Raw genomic sequence first — 25,729 nt, 5'->3', positions numbered from 1 at the left:
CTTCTGAGGGTCCTTCCGTGAAAACCACACACACGTGTCGCTGTGCGCCGGAACCATGGCGGACCTGCAGATGAAGCTGCTGCGCAAGAAGATTGAGAAGAGAAACGTGAAGAACAAGGAGCGGAAGCTGCTGAGGAAACAGACAGAAGACGACGAGGCCGGTGCGTGTTGAGAAATGAAGCCGCCGCTGCTGCTTGTTGTTGTTCCGTGAAACCGTGATGGACTCCACATGCTAGGCTAAGCTAGCTTCGGTGGCACGCCGTGTTTTTAAATCGGTACTTCTTATCGCTGTGGTTGAAATCAGCTGTTTTAGTTTGAGCTTTAACACGCAGCTCAAAATCAATAGCTGCTAATTGTGCGTGTTAACTCACTCTGTCAACTGTGATGTCATCATTAGCCTCACGTCGTTAGCATTTAGCACGTGAGCACAGCCAAGCGTCCAGAATAGAATATTATCACCACCCCCACTTAAAAAGAAGTGAAACCCGTTTAATATACTGTTGAATTATTCACATTAGCGTTTATCGCTTTTACTCATCGTGATTTTATGTGTTTGACAGTAAATTCCAACGGGCTGCTAGACGCATGTTCTGAAGAACCAACAACCTCCTGTGTGACGGACGAGGTGTCCAAGGAGGAGAAAGATGGACCAGTGGACGACACCCCCACAGAGACAGCACCTACTCAGAAGAAGAAGACTAAGAAGAAACGGAAGCTCGCTGACACTCATGAATCACCAGGTAACACATGGAAGCATTGACCTGGTTAAAATGGAACCAACCCCAGATTCCTGTAATGTCAACTAACACGTGTGTGTTGATTCTTCTTCCAGCTGAGAAGAAGACCAAAGCAACAGAGGATGAGGAAGAGGAGGAGGAGGAAGCAGCAGGTGTAATAGATGAGGATGGAGAACCAGCTACTGATGAGGTAGAGGAGGAGGAGGAGGAGAAGAAGGATGACGGTAGTCTTGAGGGCGATGACGGAGAGGAAGATCAACCACAATTACCAGCTGGTCTAACAGGTATTATAACATTTAATGTCTTTGTTCCATTTAAAGTTATATTTCCAAACTGTAGTCGTCATATTTATTTACACACCTCCTGAGAACTACGAGCCACATTCGGCTGCGTTGCCTTTATGTGTTGCCTGTTCACTGATTCCATCGTGAACCAGGGTGTCAACTGAGGCATACAGAGACTCTTGTGATTGTCCCACGGAGGAGTCGCCGGTGACTCCTCTGACGGGAGCAACCGCAAGGACACGTCAACCCGACCTCTTTCATTTAGTCTTTTTACGTGTGGTATCTTGGTCTTTCTTTGAATTCAGAGTCTAGGGAAGCCTGTCCCTTATTGTAACTGTTAACTGTGTCCTCAGGGGCGTTTGAGGACACATCGTTTGCGTCTCTTGCTGGGCTGGTGAGCGACAACACCCTGAGAGGAGTAAAGGAGATGAGCTTTGAACACATGACTGAGATTCAGCATAAAAGCATCCGCCCCCTGCTGGAAGGAAGGTACGTCTGCAGCAAAGACTCAATTTATGAATCAATTCTCACAACTCATGGATGTTCTATGATGTAAAACAAGTGTAGGATCGGTTCAGATCATGTTAGTTGATATTTAAAATACTATAACTGAGCTTCTGTTTGTTTTTTGCCGATCTGCAGGGACGTGCTCGCTGCAGCGAAGACGGGCAGTGGTAAGACGTTGGCCTTCCTGATCCCATCGATAGAGCTCATCTACAAACTCAAGTTCATGCCCAGGAATGGTAAACCCCCTCTTAATTTACACTATATGTTCTTATGAGAGATTGATCAGGTTGGGAAATATGTTAAAAATGTTATAATCTACCACAGTGGTTGATTCGTCGAAGGGGAAACAACAAGCCCTGCTAATTTCCTCCTCCTTTTTGCTCAGGCACCGGAGTGGTGGTCCTCTCGCCCACACGGGAGTTGGCCATGCAGACCTACGGCGTGCTGAAGGAGCTCATGACGTTTCACGTGCACACCTACGGTCTGGTGATGGGAGGCAGCAACAGATCAGCTGAGGCTCAGAGACTCGTCAATGGTGTGAACCTCCTGGTGGCCACACCCGGTCGCCTGCTGGACCATCTACAGGTGAGCAGGGGGGGGTGAAGCCCTCAGGGATCAGCACATATACAGAGAACTTTTTATTTTAAACATGTCTTTGTTGTATCTGCAGAATACTCCCGGCTTCATGTACAAGAACCTCCAGTGTCTGATCATCGACGAGGCCGACCGCATCCTGGAGGTCGGCTTCGAGGAGGAGCTGAAGCAGATCATCAAACTGCTGCCGAGTACGTATCCAGAGCTGAAGGTTCCCAGAGCATCGCTGTCCCACATACCAAAATATAATTCAGTGTTGAGGCTATATCCATTTTGCAGCAGCGGCCCAACAGTTGCAAAATTGGGCCACTAGACCCACTGGGAATGTCCTCCCTATGTCCTCCTTCCCCACTTGCCCACTGCACGTTAATCTTCAGTTGAGCTCATTCTCTAATCTGTGGTTGAGAGTAGGGATGGATAAAACACCTGATATGAAACCAGCTCTGAGGATAAAGAACTCTACATTCTGTCTACAGTATCACTCATGTGCTCTCTAACCCCGGTTGTTCTCTCACTGACTCCAGAGAAGAGGCAGACGATGCTGTTCTCAGCCACTCAGACCCGGAAGGTGGAGGACCTGGCTCGCATCTCGCTGAAGAAGGAGCCCCTGTGGGTCGGGGTGGATGAGAACAAAGACAACGCGACGGTTGATGGTCTGGAGCAGGTACTGCACTCAGCCTAGTGAATGAGTCTGTGACGGCCTTTCAGCAAACTCAATACTGACGTGAACCTGCCTGTGTTTCAGGGCTATGTGGTGTGCCCGTCAGAGAAGAGATTCCTGCTGCTCTTCACCTTCCTGAAGAAGAACCGCAAGAAGAAGCTCATGGTCTTCTTCTCTTCTTGTATGTCTGTGAAATTCCACTATGAGCTGCTCAACTACATCGACCTGCCTGTGTTGGCGATTCATGTAAGTCTCTGCTTCCTTCAGCTGAACGCGGTTTCCAGTCGGGGTGCGACACGTGCAGATATCGATTTGCATGATTCGGTTCAAATCTAAAGTAAAAAGATGTTTTGTAAGAGAGTGTGTATGATATTCATATCGATCTAAAATGGTTAGGGTTAAAGACTCCTCCTCAGAGCCAGATCTCTAACCGTGTGTTCTTTGTTCCGTGTCCCAGGGGAAGCAGAAGCAGACCAAACGTACCACCACCTTCTTCCAGTTCTGTAACGCAGACTCAGGCATCCTGCTGTGCACAGACGTGGCCGCTCGAGGCCTGGACATCCCCGAGGTGGACTGGATCGTCCAGTATGACCCCCCAGATGACCCCACGGTACTGAGACTCAGACATCCTCTCTAGAGCTCAGGGGTTTTTGATCTGTTTATTTAGAATCTAAGCTTTACTCTCTGTCCACAGGAGTACATCCACAGGGTCGGCAGAACGGCTCGAGGCATCAACGGCAGCGGCCACGCTCTCCTCATCCTCCGGCCAGAGGAGCTCGGCTTCCTCCGCTTCCTCAAACAGGCCAAGGTAACAACATCTGCTTCTTTACAATTAGATTTGAATAAGATGCACTATTCATGTTCCACGTTTTAATATGATTTGGTTCCACTCACTGGATTCTTCTGCTGTTTAGGTCCCACTGAGCGAGTTTGAATTTTCCTGGACTAAAATCTCTGATATCCAGTCTCAGGTAAGGAATCTGAATCGATCTGAATTGTGTAAATAGATCCAGTGAAGAAGTCTCACCAGCCTCAGTGTATGTGTCCATACTAACTTCAGTCAGGCTCTTTGCTTCAGTAAAACACTTTGTTCTTCCTCAGCTGGAGAAACTGATCGAGAAGAACTACTACCTCCACAAGTCGGCGCAGGAAGCCTACAAGTCGTATGTGAGGGCGTACGACTCCCACTCGCTCAAACAGATCTACAGCGTCAACACGCTCAACCTGCCGATGGTGTCGGCCTCGTTCGGATTCAAGGTTCCACCATACGTCGACCTGAGTATCCTTTGTAGCGGATATACACACATTGTGTTTTTTTTATTGTGTAGCTATTCAACGTTTCTTTTATCTCCCACATGCGTGTTAACGGAAAAAGCAAGCACGAGAGCAACAACGTGACAGATCTAGTTATTAAAGATTCACATCATGTGGCCCTAAGTTATTTATTTACCAGTCCTGCATAAGCAGCTGCAACTTCTTTAAGTTTGGATCAAGTGTTAGTTCTCCTCATATTTTCTTATGTAACTGTTCGTTTCCATTAATGAGACGTTCGTACCTCAGGGACGTGAACAACTCTCCCCTGTTACTCAGCTGGGACTCTGAGCACTGACAACGCCTCACTTCAGAACACAAAACATTTACATTATGAAAGCAGAAGCCACAACACATCACACACAGATGTAACGTGGAACAATGAGTGTTGTTCTCCTTAACCCAGCTCCCCCCCCACAGACTCCAGCAGCAGCAGAGGTGTGAAGATACAGAAGCGAGGAGGCGGAGGCGGGTTTGGATATTCAAAGTCATGGGCCGGACAAAAAGCCAGAGTCTTCAAGCACGTCAACAAAGGAAAAGGCGACAAGAGGCAGTTCTCCCGCTGAGGCCTGTGATGGACCGATTCCTCCACTGTCATTAGAACTGACCTTTTTATTACATGAACTTCCTGCTGGGACCAGTGAGTGGGGCACGTCTCCCAGTTCACTGCTAAACCCAGTTTCCTCCTAACTTGTGTCAGAGAATTGAGTTTGGAAGAAATCCTCTGTGGACTCTGCTCGACAACAAGACTCAATATTTTAGTTTCCTCGTTGTATCTGACAAATCTCTTTATCGACTTTGAATATATTTACTTTGCTTCCTTCATTGACTTGTTAAGACTTTGTAAATTCTAAGTACAATAGAATAACGTGATATAAACCATGTGTCTGTATTCGATTGAGTTGTGTCGCTGCCTCTTCTCTTCATTTAGCAGCGGTTGGTCAGATTCTGAGTTTCCTCCCTCCACCATCTTTACACTTTAACTCTAAACACAAACACAGTAAAAAGTGAGTCTGGAGTCCTGCACTGAGGGAACTCTTATTATGCATTTTTATAAAACCAATACGATTTTTCATTTCCTGAAGAAAATCCCTGCGATAGCTGCAAACTGCAGACCAGATGGAGCCTGTCTCTTTTTGGCAGTGAATTCCAGTGTGACCAGTCCTCCGTTACAGGACACGATGTCCAGAATCAGCTGGTTTGGCTTGTTATTGTCATGTCTTTGACGTCAAGGCCACAAAACAATAATTAAAACATTTAAATAAGCTACTGTTTGAGAAATACTGATATTCAAGTCATCAAATGTAAAAAGCTGTGTGAGGTCGATTGATAAAGGTGAAACTCTTGAGCCAGTGTCCACTATCAGGTGATACTACGTGTGTATAAATAAACCCTTAAAGTTATAGTTAAAGTTTTATCTGTAGTTGAGCCGAGCACAACAATGTGAAACATGTTTCCAAAGTCAGAGGAAGACACCAGGTTAAAGGAATCTGAGGACCTGCAGTTTCCAATGCCTGAGCTTGAGGGTGACAATTAAGGATTAAATACCAAACAAATGTCACGATCATATTTTCACTTGCTAACCTTCTTGCATGTGAAGTCAAACAGATCAAAGTCGTGGGATTAATTAAAAACTTTAATGTCTAGTTGCACATACCAGATTGGCAAGATTTGAAGAAAGAGTCTGGATCCCGTTCATTTCAAAATTCAAAAATACTAATATAAAAATCAATAATCAAAGCATCACTAAATATAAAGTCGTAGCACCCACTGCACAAGCAATAAATAAACAGGATATCAATTGTGCAACTACAAATAAAAGCATCGTGCAGAAAGGATCCAGGGAAGTGACCTTCACACAAATCCTGCATAAATCAGAATGTTGTTCTCACTCATCCACAGATACATGCTTTTCAATGATGATGAATCTGGATACAGTCATTTAAAATATGTGATTTCCTCTCTGTGTCTTTACTCTGAAATAAAGTGAGTCTCACGTGGCTCGGATACAAAGAGTCGGGCTGGAAAGTGAATTATAAAATGTGATCATATAGAATCAAAACGTACGGAGTTGCTTTGACTTTATGGATTTGTAAAGATTCTTTTCACATGGTCTGATTCTGACCTCTTCATGGAAACTTTAACAAATCATCAAAGTGAATCAGGTTAAAAACAGTGTGGGTCACAAATCAAACAGGATCAATCAAACAGTGTCGGCTTCATATTACATATTACATCATACATTTTTCAGGTGCAAAGATTCCAGAGTTAATGATTCTATTTTCCTTCTTATTCTCAAAAAAAATATTTTCTACAACTATTATATTACAGCTCAGAAGGCAGCGTGTCTCATTCGTCCAGGAACAAATCCCAGTTTAAATACAAAGACCAGTAGCAACAACTCACAGTCACAGTGACGAGGGGCAGTAGAGTGTGGAACTGGGCTTCAGACTACAAACACCAGATTTTACAAGGGAATCCATAGTTTCTACTGTGAGGTGGTGAAAGAAATAAACACTGGTTTTTATTAGAAAGGACGAGGAAGAGGAAGAGGAAGAGGACGAGGAAGAATATATACATGGACCATGTTTTCCCTCCTTGCTACAAGAAGCTCCACAGGTCACCTGATTGCAGCCGGTACATAACGTGGAGGATTTTCAGTTTTCAGTCCCGTGCACAGCTTCGTGCAGCCGACTGCTCCGGCCTCCACTGGGAGCCTCCTCCTCCAGGCTTGTTCCACAGTAGTCGGCCATGTTGCACTGCAGGTGTGTTACTGCTGATGATCTGTGATGAAGACACAACACAAGATCATTCTGCGACTCACACACACACACACGAGAGGAGAAACAGATTTCCCAGACAGGGAGTCAGGTTGAACCATCCACTGTCTATGAGAATGAACGACTTGACCGCTCGGTCAGAAACTCCACATTTTAATGTGATTATTACTTCTTCTGATTATGACCTCATTTAGATTATCGGTCAGTGTTTTGTTCAATCACTAATGAACAGATTCATAATAACGTCAAAAGCACAAGATGGCAGCACCGTGTCTGTGATAGTTTAGCTTCAGGAAGAAGTGGAGAGACGTCGTCCATCTTTATTTAGAGTGAATGGGTTAAACACACAGTCCAGTGGCAGAGTCATTAGTAAGTGGGAAATGGTTTAAAGCAGCTGGAAACCAATCGTGTTCACCCACTGGTTCTGTTGCTCTGTCCCTGAGAGTCCAGCTCTGAGCTGTGGGGTTTCAAATCAGATCATTTATCAAATTAAAGCCTAAAGCAGCTACAACAGATGTTTAATGAATTTCAGGGGATGGTCGGTTAATGACTGACCTCCATCAGTAGTTTAAAGGTCTCATTGACATTTAGCTGTTTCACCAAGTTAAACTGACACTGTGCTACACACATTACGCTACACAATGTTCTTCAGATATAAACTCTTTGTGAACAGCAGCCGAGCTTCAGTCAGAGCAACAGTCCCTTTCTGTGAGAGGGAAAAACACAATATATACAGTAACATGCACAACCACACAACTTAAACACCGTGGCAGGACTGATACAAAAGGTGGTTTACACAACTGATGCCTGCACAATGAAGCAGGACTCTACTTATCCAGTTGACTGTTACACACTCAGGTCGACTTATCGAAAAATAAATATATTTTTTGTAAACTTTATCAGTCCGGCCCTTCAACACACTGTGTTAGTGATGCTCTGAAATGTGACCATGCCCCAGTGAGTTAGTGGCCCTGTACACACCTGGTGTTAACAGTACGGCTGTGAACACACTCACACATTCAGGACGTCCTGTTGTTTCTCTTCTCGTTGATTTGAATGTGACCACCGCCACAATGGAAACACTGATCACCTCATTATGATCAATACTTTCCTTAAATGGGTCAAATCTCCTGACTCGTCCCTCTACCTCACACACACACACACACACACACACACACACACACACACACACACACACACACACACACACACACACACACACACACACACACACACACACACACACACACACACACACACACACACACACACACACACACACACACACACACACACACACACACACACACACACACACACACACACACACACACACAGAGATGTCCACTTGTGATCGTATCACAACCACCACGTGTTAATACCAGGTGTGTACGGGGACCGTGTTCAGAAAGGTCACACGTGACATGCAGCAGTGAATGTCGGACCTTAGGGGTCCACTCTGGTGGGGGGGGGAGTGGGCGGCACTACCCAGGGGGCGCCGTTTATCTTCTTTCCAAAACCTGTCGTCGAGGGAAGGAGAGAGCAGCCGAGATGGAACAGTCACAAACAAGTCATGGACATCTCAGCTGATATTGGTTTATCTTATTGAATGTGTGCTGCTAGGATAATATAGAAAAAGATGCTCTGGGAAATGTAGAAAGAGCATCATCATAGTTTGTCCAGCTAAGCCGACTCGAACATTTCCCCCTTTGATCAGCCGTCATGTGACTGGTGCTCATCACACGTGTTTACTGGGAGAGGGTTTTATATCAGCTAAATACCATTAGAGTTGCAGCACGGCTCTGTGGTCTCCCAGTTCATGGCTTTCTGGACGGCCTTCTTCCAGCGGGCGAAGCGGAACTCGCTCTCTGTGACGGAGACAAACACACACGTTAGCAGAGAGAAGTCATAACAGTCATTCACGTGTTATCGGAATGGAATTCAGAGGGAAATAACATGATTGATTTCAAATAACGAAATCAATCATCTTTAGTATGTTTAGAATTATTAAGTTAACTTTTTTTATGTTATTCTTTTATTACTTATTTTCCTTTGAGCTCTACTGCCACAATGAAAACAGATCTTTTAAACATTAACAGCAGCTGTTAATGTGAAATGCACAATTATTAATAAAGATTTGGTTAAAATATATTTGTTAAGTATTAAAAATAAAAATACATATCAAGTGGAGTCTATTTTCTGATGCAAGAGTCAACTATATATTGAGTATATATATTCTGTTTAATAGAAGAATAATGCAAACTCATTCTGCGGATGATGCTACTGAAAAAAGTACCTGAAATAAATGGTGGTGGTGGGATGTACTTTGTTACCTCCCACCACCAGATGGCAGCAAAAACACACTACAGCAACTACTGCCCTCCGCCCTGAGAACTGTGGTATTTCTGTTCTGAGGATAAAATACTGATGCCAGTTTCTACGACAGGTTCTTGATTTTGTTTTCTTACCTTCAGAGTTGATCTGAGGTTCATATTTCTCGGAAATAACGTCTGGGAGGTCCTCGGGGCTCAGGCTCCACACGTCCACCCCTTCTGCTGCCCCTGCTGCCATGGCTGCACCCAGAGCTGAGGTCTCTGCCATGGCCGGTCGTACTGGGGTGAGACAATACCAGTTAGAAAACGTTCTTAAAATGAGCAGAAAGTAAATAACTACTAGCAATAAAACATTCCTCCAATCATATCTATACCATGTTAATAATGTTTTTGCTTATTGGTTAAAGGTTCTGGGAAAAGAGCCTCTCTTCGATTGGACAAGTCAAACTCGCTTACATGGACATTTTAAAATATGTATATAAAAAGAAGGGTGAACACTACAATGTGATTAAGTAGTTTCATGAATTTGTTTTAAAAGTTTTTTCTGATCTGCTTCAGAAATGACATGATTACAGACCGACACGCCGATCATTATATTCCCCTGCATCATATTCTGGTATATATAAAATAGTTTTATTCAAATTTTATGTGACAGATAATCAGAGAAGGAAACTAATTGTAGTTCATGTATTTTGACTTGAGTTTTGCTCTGACCAATAACAAAACTCATCACACACATATGGATACATGTGGACTTTGTCCTGTCAGTTCTGTTTTGACTTAAGGTTCATGAGTTCACAGTAAAGCACACAAGTGAATCTGAGCTCTTCACCTTCTCTTGTGATTCAAAGTCAGAGTTTGTTCATTCATTCATGCGTGTGTGTGTGTGTGTGTGTGTGTGTGTGTGTGTGTGTGTGTGTGTGTTTTAAATGGGACAAAGGTCAGAGAAGATGGAAAGTGGTTGAGTCCATGTTCAGACTCATTTCAGGTGTTTACACAGATTAAACAACAGATTTTAAAACATCACAGTTATTGTTCTTGAGCTGCAGGAGAAATCTGGTTTTCAATTATTTGGTGATTGTCGTCATTTGGCTTCACTTTTCAAAAACGGGATTCAGCTCCTCAGCTCAGGCTTTAATACGTTAGCATTTCTCTGCACTTTACTTTGTCACAGAGATTTAAGCCTCAGTGTGTGAATGTGTCACGCGCTCCACTTACATACGGGCACGCAGAGGATGTCGGCCTGTAGCTGCATCAGTAATCTGTTGGAGGTCATGCCTCCGTCCACCTGCAGCTGAGTCAGAGGGACTCCGCTGTCCAGGTTCATCGCATCCAGGATCTGAAACACAGGAGGAGCGGTGATATTCCAGAAGCAACAGTTTCTAGGTCAGCCTCAAAGCAACAAGAGGAGAGATCTCAACATGTCGTGTCGGATGAAAAGGAGCTGCTCACCTCTCGGGTCTGAAAACAGACGGCTTCCAGAGCAGCAAACGCCAAGTGGCTCCTGTTGGTGAACTGAGTCAGACCACAGATGATGCTGGAGACACAGAGAATAGGAAACCCAGATATAATCACTATCACTAATATCAAGGAATGATTCTGTACAAACCACAATCATTAGATAATAGATAGTTCTCCTGATTCCAGGGTCAAATAGAAGTCGACTGCTCCGATGTGTTTGAACAGCTGACAATCTCACCCTCTGGCACTGGGCTCCCAGTAGGGGGCGTACAGCCCGGAGAAGGCCGGGACGAAGTAGCAGCCGTGTGACGTCCCCACTGCAGCTGCTAGTTTCTCTGAATGACAGAATGACAGAGGACAGAGTGAAGCCTTGTTGTATAACCACACACATCGTGTGTCTACAGTGAGATCTTAAAGAATCACACATTCTATTATTTAGTGAATCAATGTGTCATGCAAGTACCGATCTCCGAGGCGGATTGCACAATGCCCATGTTGTCCTTCAGCCAGCGCACCACCGCCCCTGCGATGGCCACGGAGCCCTGGGAGGACGGAGACAAGACATTGGATCCAGAGAACCAGGGAGAAGGAAATGACAATGCAGGGCACAACATGGCCGACTCTGCAGACACTAAACCCAGTCCAAAGTAAGACGGACTGGTGGAAGCCCTCACTCACCTCCAGTGCATAGCAGGCGGGCTCGTCCTTTCCCAGTTTGTAGGCCACAGTGGTCAGCAGGCCGTGCTCGGACATCACAGGCTGAACCAGGAAAGAGCAGAGTACTGAAGGTCAAGTGACAGAACAGAGGTCATGAAGGTATTTTTAAATGTTAGTCCAGTGAAACATTTCACCTTGGTCCCTGTGTTTCTGAGCAGGAAGCAGCCGGTCCCGTACCTTTCCACAACCAGAGAGAAACACAGGTTAGGATCCAGTACGGGTCATAACACACAAGGATCTCATTCAGTGCAGATCTGGTTCAGGGAGCAGATCCAGAACTGGTTTTTCTCCACTCTCTTTAAAATCTTACGTGTTTTTGGCCTGTCCTTCTTTGAAACACATCTGACCAACGAGAGCAGCTGATTGGTCCCCGAGACACTGAGAGACACAAGGTCAAGTGAATATAATCCCACTTTGCATCTCACGTCTCATTCACAGAGACAAACAACATCTTTATCTCAAACTGGAGCCAAACCAGTGGGTCATGATGGTGAAAAACAAGATCCACTGGTTCTGAAACTCAGTTATCATGTATTATATCAAATAAAAGCAAAGTTACACAACTCACCCCAGAGATCGGAACGCCTGCTAGAGAAGTGGATTTCTGTTGGGGACACAGAACGGGACGTGATTAGAGTTTTGGAGAAATGACAGCACAACAACAACGAGTCGGTTTGTTCTGTATTTTCCTGCCAAACACAAACTAACTAACACAAACTAGAGCAGGTTGTTGTTCACGGTCACAGTCGGGGGGGGGGGGGGGGGGGGGGGGATGCTGCTGCATGTAATCCAACATGTGACTCACAGGCCAATAACTCTCTGTAGGCAAGTATTATATTGAATAATAATCCAATATAACAGCAGTTTTAAATCATTAATTATATTCTACTATAACAGTGTTGCCTTGTTATGTCACACTGGTCGGGTTGGTAATAATTATGTCATAAATATTGAGACAGCCCCTGGTGATTAATGATTGATGATGATTAATCTATTATCTTTACAAATGTGATAAATCCACATCATACAGATGGAAAGGAGAATCAAGAGTTATAAAAACTCAGTGCAGGGATTTTTATGACCTTAGAGAAGTGATTATATTTGATTAAGACAAATATAAAACTGATAATTCTGTACAAGAGTCGTAGCAATGGAAAACCCAGATCTTTTCTTATTGGGGACATCATCATGATTTTACAGAGAGGCTGTAACAGTTTGTGAGAAATCAACCAGGAAAACAAACGCGTGGGAAATAAACAACAACAAATCCATTCTGCAGCAAAACCAACAGAGCCCGGTGGTGACCTCGGCTCTGCCGGGCAAAGTGCATGTTGCATAGAATAAAAAAGAAGCTTGAGCACCAGACGGATACCAGGTTGTGGTCAGGAGATAAGAAAAGAGCACAGACAAACAGAGACACATGATAACACAAGCAGGTATTTTATATATTTCAGTTAATTGGAACATGGGCTGATCCACTGCTTCAGTATCGTGTCTCTGTTATCAACTGATCTGCTGCTGTGATAAAGAACAAGAGAAACTTATCACACCAAGTATCAGGGAGAGGCCACAGAGCTCTATCAGTAGTAATTAAAAATAAAACCTCCTCGGGAAGCTATCATGAAAAAACTATATTGTTAGGAAGTGGGTCAAAGGTCACTTAAAGGTTATTTAAACTGTAATTTCCTCCCTAGTTTACCTTTCAGCTCTTATTAGTGCTTTATCTGCTTTTCAATTAAATTACACACTGCATCATATCAAAGGTATGTGTTCACCACAGTGATTTAAAATGTTTTATTAGACAATTATGAGATCGTATTTTATGACAATGGCTTAGCTGGAATTAAGATTAACAGCTTTGGAACGAGCTGGGGAAGACAAGTGGGTGAGGTCCATGTCAAATAGAGACAGAGAAGAGACACAGAAGAGACAGAAGAGACACAGAAGAGACAGAGAAGAGACAGAAGAGACACAGAAGAGACAGAAGAGACACAGAAGAGACAGAGAAGAGACAGAAGAGACAGAAGAGACACAGAAGAGACAGAAGAGACACAGAAGAGACACAGAAGAGACACAGAAGAGACAGAAGAGACACAGAAGAGACAGAGAAGAGACAGAAGAGACAGAAGAGACACAGAAGAGACAGAAGAGACACAGAAGAGACACAGAAGAGACAGAAGAGACACAGAAGAGACACAGAAGAGACACAGAAGAGACAGAAGAGACACAGAAGAGACAGAAGAGACACAGAAGAGACACAGAAGAGACAGAAGAGACACAGAAGAGACAGAAGAGACACAGAAGAGACAGAGAAGAGACAGAAGAGACAGAAGAGACACAGAAGAGACAGAAGAGACACAGAAGAGACACAGAAGAGACACAGAAGAGACACAGAAGAGATAGAAGAGACAGAAGAGACAGAAGAGACAGAAGAGACACAGAAGAGACAGAAGAGACACAGGAGAGACACAGAAGAGACACAGAAGAGACAGAGAAGAGACAGAAGAGACACAGAAGAGATAGAAGAGACAGAAGAGACAGAAGAGACAGAAGAGACAAGGAAGAGACACAGAAGAGACACAGAGCACAACACACAGACAGAGAGCGACCTCTGGTCAGTGGAGTTTACCATCCAGCCGTAGATTTCAGAGGAGCTCCTGACTTCGGGGAGGATCTGCATGGGGACGTCAAAGTACCTGAGAGCAGCAGAGCAAACAGTCACGATGTATTACACACACACAACACACACACACACACACACACACAACAGACACACACACGACAAAAGTGATTCTACTGTGACCAGTGGGAAAGTGTTTCAGTTACACTCACATGTATATAACATTCTTTTCATCCCTATCCATTTGGAATCCATCAATTATCACTTTCTCTAACCTTGTAAGACAGGGTGGAGATATTCTTTATTTTTTAACATTACCCGGATTTCCGAGGGAATAATTCATGGATCTTGATAAAAATTGAAATAATTCAGCCATATTTAAGGACTGATATCTGTGAGTGTGTTATTTGGTGCATCTTGATTGATCTAGGGGACTTGTTGGGTCTCGGTGAAGGTTTGTGCTCCACTGTGTCTCCTCACCTGCACAGCTCAGGATCCCAGTCCAGGCTGTTGATGTTGAAGAGCATGGTGCGACTGGCGTTGGACACATCTGTACAGTGGACCCCCCCGTTGCTGCCCCCCGTCAGGCACTGAGGAAGAAAACAACAACAACAATGGACTCGTTGCGCTTCACACGTTGTAAAGGAAAGGATCGAACCGTGTTTCAAACGGACCCTACCCAGATGATCCAGGAGTCCACCGTGCCGAACAAGGCCCTCCCGCTCGCCACCGCCTGTTGGACCTCCTCCACGTTGTCCAGAAGCCAGCGCAGCTTGACCGCGCTGAAGTAGGTGCTGATGGGAAGACCGGTCTTGTGCTGGAGACGGGAGGACAGCAGGGACACAGAATGTCGTCCATCTTTAATCACAGTTCTATATATGTTCATTATCCCTGACTGCCTGATTCGTTAGTAATGACTTTGTAAACGCTGCACTCAGATCAGATCCTCTCTCACCTTCAGGTGGTTCTTGTTCTGACCCGGAGTTTTGTTGATGAGCCGCTCCACTGTGGACTGTGTGCGCAGGTCCAACCAAACTACACACAGAACACACAACACACAGACTCACAGTTAGAAAGGAAAGCATCAACATTCATCATGACAATCTTTCACCTTCAACACTTTGCCCTAAACCCGAAAACATTCAAATAGATTCACAACTCTATTCTAATTACGTCTGTTGTTTGAGAGCTGGAGGGAATGTAAAGAAAAGCAAGTCATACAGAAACTTCCGCCTTCAGGTAACCAGTATAAAGAACCAGCAGCACTGGTTTTACAGAGAGTGAACCATATCAGTCACACCTGTTGGACTATTGCTCAGTCAAAAGACAAACACAAGTCCAAAGTGACACCTTCATATTTCTGTGTTTGTTTAAATATATAATCAACCATGCAGATAAAACCAGGCAGCATGAACACAACGTTTTCTAACTTCACTTGTTATAAAAAGCTCTTTACACAAACACTGAAAAAGTGACAGTTCATTGTAGAACTGTCTGAGGACGACTCACACACAGTTGTGCGATGTTATTCTGAAGCAGCTCCACACGACACAGTGAACAAACTGCATTAGACAAACCAGACAAACCAATCAACTGGGACGAGAGGCCTGGAGCTACGAATACAAGCCACTGGCGCAGAAGGTTTGAGTGGGAGGTCACTGTGTGTGCTCACGTGTTGATGGGTGGTGGTGGGTGCATGGGGTGGGGGGGCTGGACATGATACATGACACTCTGATGCAACCCACTCATGTGCTGAGCTGTTTCCTCGATGACATAACCTCATTTGCTCAGTAGAAGACGTATGGAGGCTCGTGTCAGACCCAGTTTGGTGGGATTCTTTACACTGGTTATTCTTGACAGAGTTGTGCGTCAGTCTATAAAGTTAGCAGTTACATAACATACTTTGTCTTTCACACTACTTCCCCTGGTTGTGTAGTTAGTGTGTAGTTGATACTTAGTCTGAAAGCTGGTAATTTTAATCATTAAATGAGAAATAACTTGTGCAGTTTACTGTTCTAAACCTGGAGCTTCTTCAGAATGACTTCTTGTCATTAGTGAGTCCTCCTCAATTTGTTTTAATATCGAAAGTATCATGTCCAAATGATCCAAACTGAACTCTTCATCCACAAAGACAGACGTTAGTGGAATAAGCTTTAGATGTAAATCCAAATAAAAACATTAGACAGTGATGTAGAATATGATACACGCACCAATGGCATTGTAGAGTGGCTCTCCCGTCTCCCTGTCCCATACCAGGGTCGTCTCTCTCTGATTGGTCACTCCCACCGCTGATAAAACAACAACACACAGGTGAAGACAATACTCCCAGAATCCTCTCTGCTCGGTGCTGGTGAACATCCGGTTGTGTGTCCGTCCTGTATTCAGAGGACGAGCAGGCTCCCACCTTTTATGTTGGAGAGGTCAACGTTGAGCTGGTTGAGTTTCTCACAGGTTCTCTCCAGGCACTCGTACACGGACTGTATGATCTCCTTGGGGTCCTCCTCCACCCAGCTGATCGAGCACACAGACACACACACACACACACACACAGGCATGTTAACACACAGAGGTGAACTGTGAAGATGAATGAGCAGGAAACAGCATCATCATGTATCATCCAACCCCCCCACTGACAGATCTGCAGGTACCATCCCAAAGTAATATGTACTTCAAGTTTGGTGAAAACTTGTGTTTTCGAGTTATTGTTACACACACAAAAATGTAATATCAAATATGTACTCTACAGTATCTCTGGTGTTCATCCACCAGATGTGTAGACACAGCAAAGTGAATATGTATAAATCAATGAATGATACAATACGGAGCTGGACCTTGGACACATTGTTAAATAAAGTCAGACATTCATCTACAATTCAGTTAAAGTATAACTTGAATAACCCAGTAAACAGGAGGGAGAACCTCACTCTGATTCATTTTTATGTTTATGTTTATAGAAAGATGGATTTGAACCTTTATTCTTTCCATATTTGTTTTAATACTAACTTTATTCTCTGCCATTTTCATACAAGATATTTATGGACTCAAATACAGAATCTCGAGGATCCATCTCTCATCATCAGCTACTTCTAAGGAGAATCTAGTTATCAACATGTGTTGAGCAGGAATGAAGGTCGGAGCACTCACCCCTCCTTGGGGAACCTCTGCTTAATCTCTACCTGATGGTGACTGATCACTTCGGCTGTTTTTGCATTGAACACCTGCAGAGAAGAAGAATTTTGTCAGGAAAGGACCAGAGAGGAAGGAGCCAGAAGATTCACAAGACGACGGCCCAGTGCTGGAGAGGAGCAGTGAGTGGGACGAGGCATTTCCCAGTGACACAGGATCCCGTGACTGGAGGAGAGTCGGCGCTGCCAGTGGAAAGATGACGGTCTTCGCCGGCCGGGTGGATTTCATCCTGCACCTGGCACGAGTCTCGACCCGGGGTTCTGCCAAATGAACCACAGCTCCCGGCAGCATCACATTTCTACTCGTACAGTACAGACCAGGCTCAAACCGCCGGGTTAAATCAGGTCAGCACGCTGCACGAGGAGAAACCTCAACGGACACATGACGCACAGGAAACCTTCAACCTTGAACTCTTTCAACTTTATGATTCTCTGAAACTGCTCAGGAGGATCGAGGAGGCAGGAACACACTGAGACTAGGAGCTGCTCCCTCTGAGACCAGGAGAGGTTCATTCACCTGTGGCTCAACGTAGTTCCTCACTGGGTGACACCCCCCCCCCCCCCATGTTAGTTCAGGTCAAACACTGTCTCCACACAAGGTGCATGTTCAGTTTACCGTACTTTGTGTGACAGTGGTTGTCACTTTAAACCTTTTAGTGTCCTCACCCGATGTCATGGTAGTTGCACGGTGTTCAGAGGCCTGTTGCTTCAAGGTGACATGTTTTGAAGGACTGCACCGACCTTCTTCCAAATCTAATTAAACAGCTGCTCAAGTTCATCCACTGACGATTCTTTGACGAGTTCCACTGACTAACTTTCAGGCTATTTTAAAAACCGATTATTTCCACGTTTCATCAACTGGCTGGAAAACATGAAGAACAGGAATGTGGCCACTTGCTTCCCAGACCGACCTTCAAAGTGGTCTGAATGATCGGGTCTCCACCGGGTCCTCAATGTTTCTCAGGTGTGTTGCACACTTTAACTTAGAGGTGTCCTCTTGTGATGGGATTAAGACATACGCTAACACCAGGTCTGAACAGGGCCAATGACCCCTGTGGTCCAAAAACCATTCTGTTTAGATTCAATGGAAACTGAATCAGCAGGATGAACTTGAGTCTCTCCAGGGCTCCACCACGCTGTGCCCTCTGTGCCAAGAATCTTCCAGCTGACCTACTTGATGGAACCCAACTTCATTCACTGCACAGGATTAATTTAGCTCCACAGCGGAATGAGGAGGTCGAGCACAAAGATCCGACGGGTTTCCTCCACAGGCAGAAACTTTCAAAGAAGCATTTACAGGTAAAACTGGACTGAGATGATATTAAGGAGGAAGTGACTTGTTCAGTTTATCTGTGTCCCACTTGTCACAAGCCGTTCTCTGGGGTCCAGAGAATGTCCTCACAATCGGGTCTCGACCTTGTCTGGAGTTTGAGTGACGCAGCAGGAGATCACAACAACACAACTCTCCGGTGTCCTCAGGTGACACATTCATTCTGCTGTGGAGATGACACACTTCCACACCAGCTCTGATCATTGAACGCTCTCTGGACATCTTCGATGGGATCTTCTACATTTGTATTAGTTTAGATTTTTGCATATTTGTCGTCATGTTTTAGAAACGCTGTTGTCAACACTCCAGATATCTCCTGCTGTGTTCTCACATCTGCTCATGGACATTATCCAAAGTTCTAATTTGGATGCTGGGTGGAAAAACTTCATAGTCTTACAAACACAATACAACACAAAGTGCTCTACACAATAAATACTCTGATCATTCTAAACTGACCAATGGATAAGTTCAAACATCTTATTAAAGTTAATTTACAGTGAGTTGTGACCTTCTGCATTTTCAACATTTGTCAGTCTGTGTATTGTACAACATGTGTGTAGCTAAAGAGTAGATTGTCATTCAGTTAATCATTGTGTGTAAACACCAGCTTGAGATAAAGGGCAACATGTACAGATTGATTTCTGTTCCAACTGTATTTCCTTATTGCACGTTGCACACTAATCGTAGTTATAAGACGTTTCCTTGTTTTAGTTCCTAGTGTCCTCTCTTGATATCAGCCATGTGGGGACGTGAGCGCGCACGCTGCTGGAATAAAGACCCTCTGCTATGGGTGACATGCACGAGCCGACTGTTCCCACACTCACCAGAAACCTCGTGGAGCTCGTGCCCTGGTCGATCGCAGCCACCAGTGGATCCATGCTGGTTCCCAGTTCGTGTTCCTGTGTTCAAGCGCTGGGAAACCCACGTTCAATACAAACAGCTGATGATTGTTTTGGTTTTTAAAGACCTGCCACGTCTGCTCGTGAGGGGCTCGAACCACCGGCACCCTCTGGACCCTGGGGGAGGAGCAAGCACTGGAGTCGGCCCCGGCTCAGCCTCTGATTGGCTGCTTGTTGGAAGGCGTTGCCACGCGCTGTCCAATCACAGCTGTAGGCACGTTCTGAAGGAAAGTATGTTTGTTACGTCACTCGAAACCTTGGACTTTAATTAGAAACTGGAGTTAAGGATGAATGGATGAATGGATGAAGGGATGGATAGATAGATAGATAGATAGATAGACACACAACCCAAATCGCTCTTCTCAAATACACGTGACAGAATTAGAAGAAGAGTCTCAGCTCTGATTGTGTGATTAAGTCACATCAAGGGACGTTTGCTGGCACCTAGAGGCCAGTCATGTGTACTGCACCTTCTCACATGAATATCAAGCAATCAGGCTTTTTCATCAGTGACTAATTATTGGGTTTCACTTATTCATGTCAACAGAAAGAACTGACTGCTCTGGGACATGTAATCAGGTTTATGGATGGAATAATAATAATAACTTTATTTACGGAGCACAAAGTACAAATTGCTGCACAACAAGAAAACAAATGGTTAAAATACAGAAGATACATAAATAATAATAGAAATTATAATAATAATAATAATAATAGAGATAAAAGACCAATAAAAGCCTGGCATCCCAAGGAGATTCAGGACCATGCAAATTATATAGAATTTGTATTGAAATGTCCAGTGGAATCATAAATTAAAAGTTCCAATTCATCACATAACATTTCATTCTGCATCACCGAAGCTCAACAGCTCGGAGCAGCTGCAGTGTTTGTGCTTAAGGTTCAGATTCTGTTGGTGCAGATTCACTTCACTCATTATATAAAGTTGAACCAGGTTCAGATGAGATGCTCGTGAGGAGTTCTCAGGTGTCGCCCACCACAGTCTGCGGGGTGTGTGCTCTGGAGGCTTCGGGTCCGGCCTCCACGTGGCTCCCTGCTGTGCTCGGTGCTTGGTCCTTGCTCTTGGCTGCGGTCTCAATCTGAGCCCGGTTCAGTTTCTCCCTCTCCAGAGCTTTCTCCATTTCGGTGTAGTAGTCCAGAGCCTTCCGGACGGGGTCTATTATGTGGTGCTGCAGGAATTATGAAAGAAATACAAATAAGTTATCACATCATCCAGAGGAAATCGAAAACTCAAAAGACCTTATGCTTAGGTTTAGTATATGAACATGTATAGTGTTGAACATCACTGACCTCCAGGCAGGGGAAGAGGTTGGCCAGTTCGATGAAGAGCGGCAGGAGAACAAATCGGATGAAGCCGGTTTGAGAAGAAGGTTTTGTGACTTTGTCCCGATCCATGAAGGGAGTGACTGGAAGACCCTCCAGCTTCTCCACGTCACTCTGAGGACAGACACACGGTGGGACAGCTGGTTTTAATGGGACCAATGGGTTTCGCCCTCTTTTTAAAAACCAACCCAAGTGAAGTTGAGATCTGAAGAACTACCTGGTTGTAGAACTCCTGCAGAAGACAATCCAGCCAAGGCTCAGCCACCTCCATGGGCCGAGCCTCGTTGGATATGTCACTCACTTTGATCAGGATCATCATGAGCTGCAGACACAAGGAGGCGTCACAAGAGAGTGTATCACACCAGGAGGAGGAAACATGGTGTGTGTGTGTGTGTGTGTGTGTGTGTGTGTGTCTGCTGCCCTCTCACCACATCTTTGTGGTCCTTGTTGGTGAAGTGGAAAGTCGGCAGGATGGCCTTGAACTTGCTGAGGATGTCGTTGTGGCTCGTCATGTCAGTGGCCAGGATGCATCTGCAGCGACAACAGATCAGGAGGCGTTCTGTGTGATGATCAGTTATCAAGAGGGAATAAGGAAATGTGCTCGTGATCTCACTTGATGATTCCCTCTCGTGTCTGCTTGTATTTATCCATGGGCAGATTTCTGAAGATGTTGTTCTCTGTCTACACAACAGAAGAAAAAACCTTAAGTCCTTCTTCCTGTCTCCTTAGGTTCAAATTCCTAAATTAGTTTGAATCCATGAACTGAATGTATGTTTTTATAGCAGCAGGTACAGAATGTTAGAACCTCACCTTCTCCAGGATCTCAAAAGCCACAGCACAGTGATGGTTCTCCAGTGGAGAGATGTCGTTGTAGCGAAGAGCCAGTTCAGTTCGAGCATTTATCTGGAAAAGGTCAAATGTCAGGATTGACATTGAGTGGTCAAACATGCCCACCCCCCCGATCGAAATGTAGAGTCATGCTCAGCGTTGTTTCTGGAATATTTGGCTCATTTCTGTATCGTAGGAGGAAGTGAAGACACGTTGTTCATAGTACAGTCTATGGTCAGCAGTGAAAAGAGTCCTTTCTATAGAAATGTCAGTGGAAGTGATGGGGCACAAACTCCACGGTCCTCCCTCAGCTAGTGTAATCAAAAAGAGGGAGTTGTGTACCTGATAGGCATTGTTGTATCCTGTGTGGTCAAGGTCGTGGCACACTGCAGAGGTCAGCATGATCAGCAGGTCGATGGCATCCAGCTTACTCCTCAGGTCCGTCAGCCAGATCAGACCATACATCTGTTCAAATGGTTTGATTTTAATAGAGCTTTTCTAGTCTTGATTAAACACACACACACACACACACAGAGACTCACCATCTGGGTGACACAGAAGCAGTGCTTGAAGTTGTGAAACGGGATGTTGTTGTATCTTCGGTAAACCTCGAACAGAAACTGCTGCAGCACCTCAGGCTCAATGTTGAACGTGGCTATGAAATCTAAATCTGTGTACATGACCTGCAGGAGCACCATGATCTCTGCGTCCTCCCACTGCCTGCACACACACACACACACACACACACACACACACACACACACACACACACACAAAATACAGGATAGGATTTGTCAGTGCGGTCAGCAGCGTAAAATCATTGTCTTCCCTTCAGCCTCTGTAACTCTGCCTGGTGCATCTTGTGCACATGCATCATGGCATCATCACAACATAACACATGAATTATTACCTGACTGAGGGTCAGTATATTGACGATGTGTCAGGTAAGCATCCCCATCTAAAGCTTTTCATTTCTATTCAAATCAAGCCAGATGTTCTGTTATCATTTGTAAAAAAGATTATATTCTCCTTTATGATCTCACATCTTATAGAAAGTCAGCCATTTGTGAAATAAATCTAGAATCTCTATATTAATCATCAAATCCCTCCAAGTATATGTGTAGGCATATGTAAATTTATATGTATACCTATATGCATGTGTATTTATATTTCAAATATAAAAGATAATTAACTATGTGATGCGTGACACCATCAGCTCCAATTCTTGTTTGGCACCCCGTGCATCCTTCTAACATCTATTCATCTCCATCCTTGTGTTTAAAAGAAAATAAATTGGACAAACAGAATAATGACATGCACTTCCTGTTTGTGAAGCCCTCTTCAATCGCGGTGTGTTGATTAAGCCTTTTATGAAGACGCTCTTTTGATTTGCGAGCACTCGGCCGACCCATTCATATTGAGATGAGTGTGACAATCAGGAGAAAAGGGCGAGGGCTCCCCTCCTCCTCCTCAGAGGAGGTGCTCGCTGGGCGACCATCTGCCTCCCTGTCTGTGCACGGAGCAAACAGGTGCACTGGTTGTTTGTGATCTTCACAGACACATCGATGTGATGAGCACAGGTGACATTCACATGTCTCCTCCTTTAGGCTCCTAATAACTCACCAGTTATCAAAGGTTGGGGTCTTTAAATACTGCCTCACTTCTTCTGATACCTCCAGGGAGCTGCAGGGGGAACATATCACCATTCGTGACATTATTCAAACACACAATGTGGATGGAGACTAGTGTTTATTGGTGTTTGCATATTGAACGTACCTCATTTGTAGAAACTTTTCCCGAACATGCTCACACTCCTCCCTGGTTTTGCGCAGGGTTCTCTTGTGGTAGAAGGGGGAGGGCTTGTGGTTTCCCTCGGACAGGTCTTTAAACAATCCAAGCCAACTCAAATGCTCCACACTCTGAAAACAGAACGGGAATAAATCCAGCTGAGAACTGAGATTTATATTGTTCATCCCATCAGATCCCTTGGCTGTTTTTATTGCACTAATTAGGAGAAGGGACTTCAGTAAGTAATTTTGTGTTTCACCTAAAGCTTGTCATGAAGCATACAACAGATTTATGATATGTAAAAACAACGGCCTTCACTTAGAGTTGGCTTGATTTTGTCACTTCATTATATGGATAGATTCTGTGTATCTTTCCCCACAGAATTCTGTCTCTGGCCGTACCTCCAGTTTCTCCCGGAATGAATCCACCTGTTTCATCATTTCGTTCACGACTGCAGGCGTCTCACCAGCCTCCGTCAGGATCTTCTTCTCCAGGCCCTGCAGTCTGAAGTCGCACATCATCAGTGAGGTCTTTAAACATCAGGTATGCATGTGTAACTTTGGACTGTGCTGTAAACCCCCCCACCCCAACCCCTGAAAAGACTTCACGATCATATTTTTCCCTTAAAAACATTAAGTGTGTCCAGTTTCTCTGGTTTCCCTCCCTTACAAACCTTTTCTCTATGGACGAGAGATCAAATCCTAGTGCACCAGCCAGCTCTGCTCCTGAAAGGCCAAGAGAAGAGGGAGACTGTGATCAGCTGTGGAACAAACCCAGGCCGTCAGATTCCCGAGGTGCTGAAGTGAAGGTACCTAACGGCTCGGTGCTGCGGTCGGCAGCCACCACCTCCAGCTTGTAGCAGCAGCTCGGGCTGTTGGGCTCCAAACCCGGGGAGATGTTGATGATGTTGCCTTTGGGGTTGTAAAGCTTCAGGATGTCGTGGGGTCCGGCCTCCGCTGCAGAGCGGAAGAGATCTGAAAAAAACAGAGCAACGTTTATTTGTTATGATGCCCTCTCTTTTTTCTTCTGCAAAAGAAGCAGGAGAATTAAGGACTAGAAGATGTTTTAATAAGGGTGATTATTATGAAGGGTTAATAAATAGAAGTTATACTTATTTGTTTGATAAATTGTTTAAGAAATCATTTAGGTTGTGAAAAGTTCCCTTGACAAATATGACTGCAGGTACTAGATTAAATCAATTATTTATATTTCCATAAGATCAAGTATTATACAATACATTATATAATGCATAGTACAATAGTATGCATATTATATATTTTAGGTATAGGCCTACTTGCATTTAACTAGTGATTACTTACATTTTAACATTAACATTAAATGTGTTTTTCAGAACATGTGCTGCAGGTTTTTAAGATTTGCCACAGAGGCACTGCAGCTGTCACACACCACATTGACCATGTTCGGTGTGTGTGTGTTTGTTGCCGTGTACAAGACGTGCAAATTGGTGCTTTCCTTTTCCCTCTGCACCACTTGAACCAGTGCATAAAATACACAGGAAACCAGTACTACACAAAGCCTCAACCTGATGTGACAGGTGAGGAGCTGTCAGTGGCAGCTGAATGGCTGAGCATGATCTATCAAGAGTGTTTACTTGTTTGCAAAAATAATCACTAAATCTTTCTGTCTGTGAGACATTATACAAAACTAAATGTATACATATTCATAAAACCGACACAATGTTCATTTTAATGACACCTTCTTTCAATTAGAGTCAAATATAGGAGGGATCAGAGAAGCATGTAGTGATTCTTCAATTCATGTATATGTGGATATGGAGACACTGTCAAACCACAAGTGTCACAAAATGATTTCCTAAGACAGATATGTGAACTTTAAACAACACAACGTTGTGTTCCTACCTTTGACATCCTGGGCAGGGCAATCCACCGGGAACTCAGCCTGCTCCGGTTTGCCGCTCACGGTGAAATAGAGGATTTTAGTTGCCATGTCATGAATTCAGAAGCACGGATGTTACAGCGTGTTCCACTGATCTGTATCTAATATCGGCCTCATTATTTTACTGGTTAACGCTCCTCCCCCTGGTTGTTATTCTCTCCGCCTCCTCGTCTGACCCTTCTTCTCCTCTCGTCCTTTGAACTGGAAAATGCTTCCAAATAATGGTGGAAATTATTCATTCAAAACAACTCCCAGTTGTATTTATTAGTGTCATTGTGTTTTAGTTGGAAGCCCATTTCCTTTTATTATAAAATCTCAAGTGACCCAATCATATAAACATAAATAGAAAGAAAATTGTTGGCTAGATTCACACAATAAATCAAATGAAAACTGAAATTTAAAGCTATCAGCATTAGAAATTACAAGAACATGTAAC

The 25,729-nt window shown here is 44.2% G+C and overlaps 3 protein-coding genes across 4 annotated transcripts; 1 reads left to right on the top strand and 2 right to left on the bottom strand.

Moving 5' to 3' along the window:
• ddx18 (DEAD (Asp-Glu-Ala-Asp) box polypeptide 18) lies at positions 1-4,991 on the top strand. Its single transcript, XM_062401945.1, has 14 exons — positions 1-161; positions 561-740; positions 833-1,021; positions 1,375-1,510; positions 1,664-1,764; positions 1,914-2,113; positions 2,199-2,313; positions 2,647-2,786; positions 2,868-3,029; positions 3,241-3,393; positions 3,478-3,591; positions 3,698-3,754; positions 3,885-4,062; positions 4,515-4,991. Exons 1-14 carry the CDS (start codon positions 56-58, stop codon positions 4,658-4,660), a joined length of 1,977 nt encoding a protein of 658 aa, XP_062257929.1. The 5' UTR covers positions 1-55; the 3' UTR covers positions 4,661-4,991.
• Positions 4,992-5,716: 725 nt separating this feature from the next.
• LOC133966885 (glycerol kinase-like) lies at positions 5,717-19,540 on the bottom strand. 2 transcript variants are annotated; one of them, XM_062401946.1, is made up of 20 exons: positions 19,345-19,540; positions 17,150-17,223; positions 16,410-16,516; positions 16,216-16,293; positions 14,961-15,040; positions 14,685-14,822; positions 14,486-14,595; positions 14,015-14,081; positions 11,954-11,989; positions 11,696-11,763; positions 11,520-11,562; positions 11,347-11,427; positions 11,132-11,210; positions 10,907-11,003; positions 10,660-10,744; positions 10,426-10,546; positions 9,343-9,486; positions 8,656-8,742; positions 8,320-8,394; positions 5,717-6,878 (listed from the first exon to the last, which is right to left on the bottom strand). In XM_062401946.1, exons 1-19 carry the CDS (start codon positions 19,396-19,398, stop codon positions 8,321-8,323), a joined length of 1,623 nt encoding a protein of 540 aa, XP_062257930.1. In that variant the 5' UTR covers positions 19,399-19,540; the 3' UTR covers positions 5,717-6,878; position 8,320. The 2 variants fall into 2 exon arrangements, with proteins under 2 accessions (XP_062257930.1, XP_062257931.1); XM_062401947.1 differs by lacking the exon at positions 8,320-8,394.
• Positions 19,541-20,046: 506 nt separating this feature from the next.
• On the bottom strand, positions 20,047-25,400 carry si:dkey-219c10.4 (high affinity cGMP-specific 3',5'-cyclic phosphodiesterase 9A). The gene is made up of 14 exons (XM_062402807.1): positions 25,257-25,400; positions 24,189-24,350; positions 24,050-24,101; positions 23,778-23,880; positions 23,365-23,507; positions 23,212-23,271; positions 22,131-22,308; positions 21,931-22,053; positions 21,571-21,663; positions 21,374-21,441; positions 21,189-21,291; positions 20,978-21,082; positions 20,728-20,874; positions 20,047-20,606 (listed from the first exon to the last, which is right to left on the bottom strand). Exons 1-14 carry the CDS (start codon positions 25,342-25,344, stop codon positions 20,400-20,402), a joined length of 1,632 nt encoding a protein of 543 aa, XP_062258791.1. The 5' UTR covers positions 25,345-25,400; the 3' UTR covers positions 20,047-20,399.
• Positions 25,401-25,729: the final 329 nt, after the last annotated feature.

The sequence above is a fragment of the Platichthys flesus genome, chromosome 13 (assembly GCF_949316205.1).
Source record: "Platichthys flesus chromosome 13, fPlaFle2.1, whole genome shotgun sequence".
Taxonomy (NCBI): domain Eukaryota; kingdom Metazoa; phylum Chordata; class Actinopteri; order Pleuronectiformes; family Pleuronectidae; genus Platichthys; species Platichthys flesus.
Note: the sequence above shows the minus strand (reverse complement) of the source record. Positions and strands in the feature narration are given on the sequence as shown.

Excerpts from the sequence above, each read along its gene's own strand:
- ddx18 (XM_062401945.1), top strand. The coding sequence starts at position 56 with ATGGCGGACCTGCAGATGAAGCTGCTGCGCAAGAAGATTGAGAAGAGA. Across the intron at positions 741-832 it reads TGACACTCATGAATCACCAG|CTGAGAAGAAGACCAAAGCA; the intron begins GTAACACATGGA and ends TTCTTCTTCCAG. Across the intron at positions 1,511-1,663 it reads CGCCCCCTGCTGGAAGGAAG|GGACGTGCTCGCTGCAGCGA; the intron begins GTACGTCTGCAG and ends GCCGATCTGCAG.
- LOC133966885 (XM_062401946.1), bottom strand. The coding sequence starts at position 19,398 with ATGGATCCACTGGTGGCTGCGATCGACCAGGGCACGAGCTCCACGAGG. Across the intron at positions 10,745-10,906 it reads TGGGAGCCCAGTGCCAGAGG|CATCATCTGTGGTCTGACTC; the intron begins GTGAGATTGTCA and ends CTGTGTCTCCAG. Across the intron at positions 9,487-10,425 it reads CATCCTCTGCGTGCCCGTAT|TACGACCGGCCATGGCAGAG; the intron begins GTAAGTGGAGCG and ends GTCTCACCCCAG.
- si:dkey-219c10.4 (XM_062402807.1), bottom strand. The coding sequence starts at position 25,344 with ATGGCAACTAAAATCCTCTATTTCACCGTGAGCGGCAAACCGGAGCAG. Across the intron at positions 24,102-24,188 it reads CCGCAGCACCGAGCCGTTAG|GAGCAGAGCTGGCTGGTGCA; the intron begins GTACCTTCACTT and ends TTGGCCTTTCAG. Across the intron at positions 22,054-22,130 it reads GCTTCTGTGTCACCCAGATG|ATGTATGGTCTGATCTGGCT; the intron begins GTGAGTCTCTGT and ends CCATTTGAACAG.